The 8,096-nt window shown below is 56.8% G+C and overlaps 1 protein-coding gene across 1 annotated transcript in view; it reads left to right on the top strand.

Annotated features, from left to right (window-relative positions):
• The first annotated feature begins 4,988 nt into the window (after window positions 1-4,988).
• Window positions 4,989-8,096, top strand: part of GAD1 (glutamate decarboxylase 1 (brain, 67kDa)) — a 23,242-nt gene continuing 20,134 nt past the window's right edge. Inside the window, exons 1-2 of the mRNA XM_010566995.1 lie at window positions 4,989-5,224; window positions 5,884-6,126. Coding sequence (XP_010565297.1) covers window positions 5,014-5,224; window positions 5,884-6,126 — 454 coding nt within the window. The 5' untranslated portion in view covers window positions 4,989-5,013. The remainder of the gene's footprint in view (window positions 5,225-5,883; window positions 6,127-8,096) is intronic.

Raw genomic sequence — 8,096 nt, 5'->3', positions numbered from 1 at the left:
CCCCGCCTTGGCTTCGCGTTGGCCGAGGCCTCGTCCGCCGCGGGAGGGACGGCCGCGGGCCCCGCCGCCCCTCCTGCGAGAAACGGCGGTGTGCGGGCGCCGGCCGCCCCCGGCGGGGGGAGCGCAGGACCCGCCGGGGAAGCCGGCGGCGAGGAGCGAACGGGGGGGTTTGGCCACCTCTCACCGTCTGAAATTTTTCAGCCTTATCTGACTAGAAAATACGGATCTCCTGGGGGAAAAAGATTAACGAGAGCCTTATTAAAGAGCAATTCGTCAGCTTGCTGTGCTGGTAAGATAGCGCTGGCAGCCAGTCAGCGCGCAGGCACATGAAATGCAGGAAGGGAAACAAATGCACAATCAGATCGCAACGTTATAGCAAGAGATTCATTTGCAGATAACAAGCTGTCTTCTCCAGATTTCTCAGTAGCGCCTTCGCTTTCGGAGACAAACAGTCAAATCTTCATTTTCTGATGGGGAGAATCGTTCGCCTTAGCCCGTGCCCTTATGAATAGAAATCAGTTCCCATTTTCCCCAGCTACCTCTTTTTTGGGGGATGGGGAATTATTTCGAGGGGGAAACGGGCCTTTTCTCAAAGCAAAGGTATATTTAAACCTCTTGCCCTACTTGCGCGAGTCGAAGCTCATTTGCTAAACGTTTTGTTAGCTGGAAGTTTGGACTGGAAAAGAATCGGGGAGTGAATGTTTAGCCCTGTGCCTATTCGAGATTTCATTGGTACCCGCAGGCGACATTAACGAGTAGTCGCTTAGTTCTATAAATAGCTCCTGATCTGGGTTTAATGGACCGTTTCCCTACCAGTCCCTTCAGTGGCTGGACCGATGGGCTTTTTCATCATCATTTTAATTTAGCCCGGCAAGCAGAACTGATAAAGTAACGCACCGTTAGGCTTGTTTCGTGTTGCTAGACTACCGGGGTTACAGAGGGACATCGCAGCTTCTCTCAATGAGATCAAATACACTGAAAATGAAATATCCCACCATTTTGGATTTGAGAAAGGCGAAAGAGAGGGTAGTAGAGGCTTTGTGAAGGGAGTTCAAAACAAGCAGGGCTGCTGTGTTTTTGGGGTCGGGTTTGGTGCTCCGCTTTCCTTTTTTGACTCTCTTCTGTTTTGCACAAAAAATATACCCCGAATAGTGACGGTGATTTGGAATAATCGCATTCGATCGCGACCATTGTTTTGGCTTGTGTGAGCCCTCCCACTTGAATCTAACACCTTCACAAAGACAGAGAGGGAAGGTTGCCTTTGGTATAGAGTGAAGTATTAAGGTTGCCAAGAATCCTAATTAAACATGCTAAACAAGTTGACGTTTGACTATTACAGATGATATCCCCTCGTCCTTACCTTTCACAAGACATCATTCCGGACCTTAAATATCGTGCAGTCACAAATCTATAGTAAACCAGGCGCCTCAGAATTGTTCTCTCTCTGTGTATCACACAGAAATCGATTATTTTTTAATGCAAACTTTAAATAAGGGTTGAGCTCAGAGAAAAGGCAGGTCTTGAACAATGAGTCGGTTCTTCCACCTGTGTTGTATATTGTGTGTTTGACATTTTCAGTAATTACGTATCCAAGACGTATGTCATTTCTTCTCAAACAACCGACCGATTTAAGGATTAGCTCCTTTCCTTTCTGCTTGAAAGCCACCGCCTTAAAAGCGCTCTGCCGCTGCCACACCCCCACGCTCTTCGTCTCTGCACACATCCACTTACAAAAAGAGAACATATTTTAAAGCGGTTTAATGAACTGTCACGGCGGGCAAAGCATAGGCAGATTTTCCCCTGTGTCTGGAGTTGCGTGCTACACCTTTCACTCCCACCTCGGCAATTACTATTGCTGCTGGGACCGATCCTGCTAACGTTTGCTTGGCATCGGTGGAAATACTCGACGGAGTAAAACTGCCCAGGTGCGTCTTCAGCTGGTTGGCCCCGGCCAGCTGATGATTCCCAGCCCGGCGAGCAACGCGGGAGAGTGGGATTTCAAAAGCAGCCACCTGAGTTAGCAACTCGGCTGGTCTCCGGAGTCAGTGGGATTTATGCTGCCAAGTCACGCAGGCGGCGCTGAACCCCTCCCCGGCCGCGGATCTCCCGCAGCCGCCACCGACGTGCATCGACCGGCGGCCACGGCGCGGGCCGGGACCCGGCGGGTCTGTCCCTGCCTCGGAAGCTGAGCTCCCCGCAGGGCGGCGAGGCCGAGGGTGTTCACACGCCTGCCTTGTGCGGGGCCTGATGTGAAATCACGCCGGATTTGTGGGCACGTCGGGGACCGAGGCGCTCCCTCGCCAGTCCGGTCTCGCTCGGTTTTAAAAACCCGCTCTCCTAAAGCGCATCGATGAAAACACCTCTCAGCGGAGCACCTGCGGCAGGTAGCGGCTGCTGCTGGGAAAGGCTGCGCTCTCCGCTGCTACAGGAGAAGCAGCGCGGACGCTATTTCATACGCTGCTTCTTGCTGGATCTCTCCTACACCGACCTCGTTCCTCCCACAGGACACGGGCGACAGGCTTGCTGCAGTCACCCGCTTCCCCCGGGCGCCGAGGGAGCCCTCGAGGGCAAGCTGCCGCGCTGCCCTTCAGCCCGGGGCGCGGGTGGGCGCCGGGGGGCATCCCCCCCCTCCTGGGGGAGGAGCTCGGGGAACAAGAGGGTCTGGCGGCCCCAAAGCGGGGGGCTCCCCCGTGTCCCGGACCCTCCGGGACCGCGGGATTCTGCCGTGGGGGCGAACGACACGTTGTCTGCAGCCGAACGAGCTGATGCCGGGCGGCAGCAAGTTCCTCCCTTCAGGCTTCCCCCCCCCCTTTCGTCTCCGCCCTCGAGCCGCCCCACGCGCGGCCCCGCGGGCCCCACGCGGAGCACGCTGACGGGCCCCCTGCGAGGCCGCTCCGAGCCCCCCGCTGCCGCCGGCTGTGGGACGCGGTGAGGGGGCCGGGGAGCCTCCGCGGGCAAGAACCGCCGCGAAGTCGTTTGGACGCGGGTGAGCTCCGCGCCCCCGGCGCGCTGCCGCTGCCGCCGCCGCCTCCCTGGCGCGGCTCTGGTTAGGCCAGACCCTTCGGCGAAGCGCCGGCCTCTCTGAGCCCGATGCGGGCCGAACTGGCGGCAGCTGCCGCCTTTCTCGGTTACTGAAGCGCTGCCCCCTCCTCTCCCAGCGGAGCCGCCGAGGGACGCGTGTCCGCACGCCGAGAAGAGCGCCAGTTGTGCGGCGGGGAGCGCGGCTGTTCTTGCGGGCGTCCCTTCTCACGTAATTCTTTCCACTGAGCGTCACCACCGAGAGCCGAGAAGAAAGACAAGTGGAGAAATGAAGGAACGTGAAGCCGCAGGACCTGGGGAAAGAGGATCGGTCCGGAATTCAGTCTAGACTGCACCTGCTTCGGTATCAGCTGCTCCACCTAATGAGCAGGCGAGCAGCACTAGCTGTTGCAGGACCGATAAAAGCAGTAACAAAACTAGAAAAAGCCAAAGCAAACAGACAAACAAGTCATCGATCCTGGACAGCTACTCTTAACTTATGCACGAAGAGAGTTTCCCTTAAACGGTCTTTTTTTCTCGCGTAACTCGTATCCCTAAAAGCATCATAGAAAGCAACTAATTAGTAGAAGAGCAATATTTATTAAAAGGCAAAACGTCAAGTGTTCACCGGAAGGATGGGCTTGACAAACCTGCCTGCGAACAGCCCTCCTGCAGAGGCGTTCGGGTGCCCGACTGACGCAGAAGGGGCTGCCGGCGGGGGGCTCCGTTTTCGGCAGCTCTTACGGGACTCCCAGGCTGACAGCAGGGCCCGAGGCACCGGTACCGTGCCGGGAGCCACTCGCCCAGCGGCTCAGTGTCGCTCCCTTTTCTCCGCACGGCGATGCAGCCCCCGGGGGCCTGCCCGAGCTGCAGGGGGGCCGGGCGGGCCGGCGGTGGGCGCCCGGCGGGAGGAGCCCGCAGTCCCGGTTCGCCGTCGGGGCTCCGGGGGGCGGGGGCGCATGGCCGGGAAGCGGAGGGCGCTGGAGAGGAGCGGCGTCGGGGGACGTGGGTGCGCGAAGTTACGGCGCTGGTTTTCCTCCCTGCCAAGTCCTCCTCTCCGACGGATATCCACAGCCGCGACGAGCGTTGGTTTCAACTCCTGCTTGTTTTAAAAGAAAAGAAAGAAAAAAGGAGGCCGGCGCTGCTCCAGACATAGAGGCACGATCGCTGCAGCCTGGGAGGGCAAAATCCCGAAGAGCCCAACACTGTGCGTGTTTTAGCAGGCATGGGTTTAATGGATCGAATCCTGAAAATTAATTGTTCTTCCTGCCTTGCGAAAGCAGAGGGGTCCCGTTACTTGCCACGGGCCCTGCGTGGCGCCCACCACCATAATTCTTGGGGTGAGGGGGTATGTTGCTGCCGTTGCACCTAACCACGGCAGTTGCGATCGGGTCCTGGGCACCAGGGCTGCGTCTCCGGTGAGAGCGGAGCTCCTGGAGACCTCGGGGATGGTTAGTGTTAGTATCAAAGGCATCTTTTCATGTGGAAAATCCGCGTCTCCTGGACACGTGCTGGTATGTACTGGTAACAGGAAGGTGGGCTCGATGAGTGCTAGTGGTGTCCTTAGAGCTCTGGTGCTCTCAGGACGGCTGCTCCAGAATGGCTGCTCGTTCTCATGCCTTTTGTGCGTGACAGCACCACGAGGAGAACTGAAAGTGGCCCTGATTTTAATCATACATCATTGCCCCTGTCTGCTAGGTCCATAAACTTCGCCTGCAGGCTGAAATAGCATTGACTCATCCTGAACTCTCTTCCAGTGGCTGATTACTGAAGTGGAATCTGTCTGATCGACTTAATAAGAATTTACCACTGCACTAAATGACGAAAATTTGGTTTTTGCATGGCTGCGTTTTTGCAGTTGATGGCATTTTGAGCTTTCCCTCCTGGAGGCAAATAATCCCCATAAATACTCTTATTCCTGACCTCATTAGTCAGATCCAGGGCCAGCACTGCTTTGAACTGTTGTCTAGAGAGCTGCGTTAGATATTTCTAAACATGTTGGGAAGTGAGAAAACTCTGACCTGTGCACCTTGTAATAACAATGTAGGGTTCCTGCAAAGGACCAACAGCCTGGAAGACAAGGGCCGGATCGTCAGCTCCCTGAAGGAAAGGCAGTCCTCCAAGAGCCTGCTGGCATGCGAGAACAGCGAGAAGGAATCCAGGTTCCGGCGCACCGAGACAGACTTCTCCAATTTGTATGCCAGAGGTAAACGCTCTTTACAGCTTCTACTTGCTCTAGCTCAGGCATGGCCCTTAGTAGTCTGCCCTTGCCTTCCTTGGAAGTGCAGCCACGTTTAGACTGTGCTTTTGCTTGGTTGTTTTTGAAGGAAGCTCTGTGTGTGTGTGTTTGCTGAGAGCCGCACTGGCGATGCGTACAAGTTTCTTGAAATGCAGTTTTATGTACTTTGGGCTGATCCTCTGCAGCTCAGCTCCAGCGATTCTTCCAGGGTCACTCCAGATCCAGCCTCTGGGTGGAGAGTAATTTTATATTTTATTTCCTCCTCTGTAAAATAGCAATGAAACGGTCTGTGATTGCTGGTTCGAGGCCATTGACGAAGAGGGTGGGGAAGGGAAATCACTCCTTTTGTGGGCCTGGGGGGAGGAAGCGAGTGCAGTAGAAGGGCAGGTGTGGGTTTGGGTTGCTCTTGGCCCCTGGGAGGTGAGTGCCCCACACTGCACAGCATTAGGGTCGCAGGGCATGCTTTTGGCCGGGGTGCCTTGCAGGTGCCCCCGCTGTTCCCGTGTGGGATCTGGGCTCACCCTTCCCCACCAGGCAAGAAGGGCCAGGAGCCCTGGGGGCAGCAGCAGGTTTAATCTCCACCTCTGGCTCCCAAAGCAAGCACTGACAGCTGGTTTGTCCCGCAGATTTGCTGCCCGCCAAGAATGGCGAGGAGCAGACCATGCAGTTCCTGCTGGAGGTCGTGGACATCCTCCTCAACTACGTGAGGAAGACATTTGACAGATCCACCAAAGTGCTGGACTTCCACCACCCGCACCAGCTCCTGGAGGGCATGGAGGGCTTCAACCTGGAGCTCTCAGACAACCCCGAGTCCCTGGAGCAGATCCTGGTGGACTGCCGGGACACGCTGAAGTACGGAGTGAGGACAGGTAGGTTCTCGCACACTACTCTGGAGAGTCCCTCCTGGGGCTTTTCTCAGGCCCAAGGTAAAGGGAGTGGGCTTGAGCCCACGGAGGTAAGCCCACACCCTCTTCATGCCCTCGATTCTGCCTCCCTGGAGGCTCAGCTCCAGGGCTGTCTGCAGGCACTGGAAATGTCTCTGCTCAGAAACTTGAAGTTATTGATGCTCCATCCGTCCCCAGCAGGCAGGGCTCGGTGCTGTTTGCAGAGCCCAGAAACAAGTTTTTAAGACGTAATCTCTTTCACTTGATGAAATGCGAGCTGTCTGTATCTCCGGGGAGCAATATCATTAGGTAAATGAGGGCATAAATGACACTGAATTTGCAGTTTTTCTTCTTTATGTTCACCAGACGTTTAATGAAAAAGAGACTGAAATCCCAGGAATCATCAATAAAGGAACCCTGTGGATTTCAGCCCATTACCCAGGAGCCCCGCCTGTCCAGGTCGTTCTGAATCACACAGAAATGCCCGTTTATGATCACTTCTTTTACTGGGTGAGCTGTAGCCAGGCTCTAGAGCGAAGTCTGTGCTCTTCGGGGCTGTTTGGCCTGGAACGTTTTACACCTGTATCAGCAGAAAGCTGGGCTGGCAGGGAGCCCTGACTGCTGTATGTACCCAGGCAGGTCAGGAACTGGAGTGGTAACGGTGCAGGGACCGTGCGTCACCTCCGCAGTCCTGCTCCAGCGTTTCACTCAGGGCTGCTGAGCTCTGCCCGGCGAGCAGCCCTCGGGGCAGGGCAGGGCAGGGCAGGGCAGGGCAGGGAGCGGTGCTGCCACGGCGGGCGGCAGGCGGGAGCTGGCGGAGGGAGGCTTCTGTCCGAGCGAGGGCTCCTGAAGCCCGGGGGGGCTACTTCCTACGCTCTTTAGTTATGCAGCTGTGAAAAGCCAACGCAGTGCATTCAAGGAACAGAATCTTGACAACAAATGTGGCGGTTAGCTTCCCGTCTTTTCCCGTTTACGTGGTGGTTTGATTTATTCAGGAGTATCAGGGGCGTATTTTGATTTTGTGTCCTTAATCAAAGGGGAGCGTATCTCACTCCCAAACCCGTGGGTTGTTGAACAGGTGGCCAGCAGCAAAGCCAGACTCCCTGCGGTCTGTGTGCTTGCACCGTTATTCCGCTATCCATTGCGCCGGGATGTCGGGCAAGCTCTTCCCCTCCCCCCGCCCTCCCCTGGAGCTTTTGCGGGACCGGTAGGACCCGTCCCCGGGAGCTGAGGTGCGGGTATCCGCCCGGAGGCAAGCTCTGTTCAAAGCAGTACCTGGTGCAGCTTTGGAGAAGAGCTGCTCGGACCGTGCGACGACCCCAGGACACAGGCCCCGCCGTCCCAGGCCCCAAGGGCTCACGTTCTCTCTCCCTCTAAAGCCAGCGGGGCTGAATCTGCAGCCCAGCCTCAGGAGACCGCAGGCTCGCTGACAGCGTGGGGAGGTCAGCGGAATGTCCCTTAAAATAACTTCCCAAACCGCGTGCCATGGCAAGGGAGGGAAGTGCTGATGCGCAAAGCAAACAGCTAAGCCGTGGTGATGTTTCTGGGCTTTAGGCCGGAGCCGCTTGGCTCCCCGGGGCGGGAGCAGCCCGGTCGCTTCGCCTCCGCGTTCCCCGGTTTCCCCGGCAGCCTCCTCTTGAGGACGTGCCGAGACGTGGCAGCGCCGGCGGGCGCACGCCTCCGCGAGGTTCCCGCTGACATCGCTCGGAGCAGAACCGCATTTATTTCTTTATGTCAAGAGACGCTGATGTTCCCAGTGTTGAGCCGAATGCGACGTGACAGGGTCCCTCCGGGCGTCTCGGGCTGGGCTGTCCCCCGTGTGTTATCTGCGTGTCCTTTCCCAAGAGAGCAGAGATAAGGGCTAAATCGTGACACCTGCCGCCTCCTCTCAAAGTCCGTCATCATTTGTTAGGAATGCCATCACTTCACGCTGGAAAAGCGGGCCCCCAAGAGTC

The sequence above is a fragment of the Haliaeetus leucocephalus genome, unplaced genomic scaffold, assembly GCF_000737465.1.
Source record: "Haliaeetus leucocephalus isolate CR32 unplaced genomic scaffold, Haliaeetus_leucocephalus-4.0 Scaffold1, whole genome shotgun sequence".
NCBI lineage: Eukaryota > Metazoa > Chordata > Aves > Accipitriformes > Accipitridae > Haliaeetus > Haliaeetus leucocephalus.
This window is presented reverse-complemented; position numbering and strand designations above follow the sequence as displayed.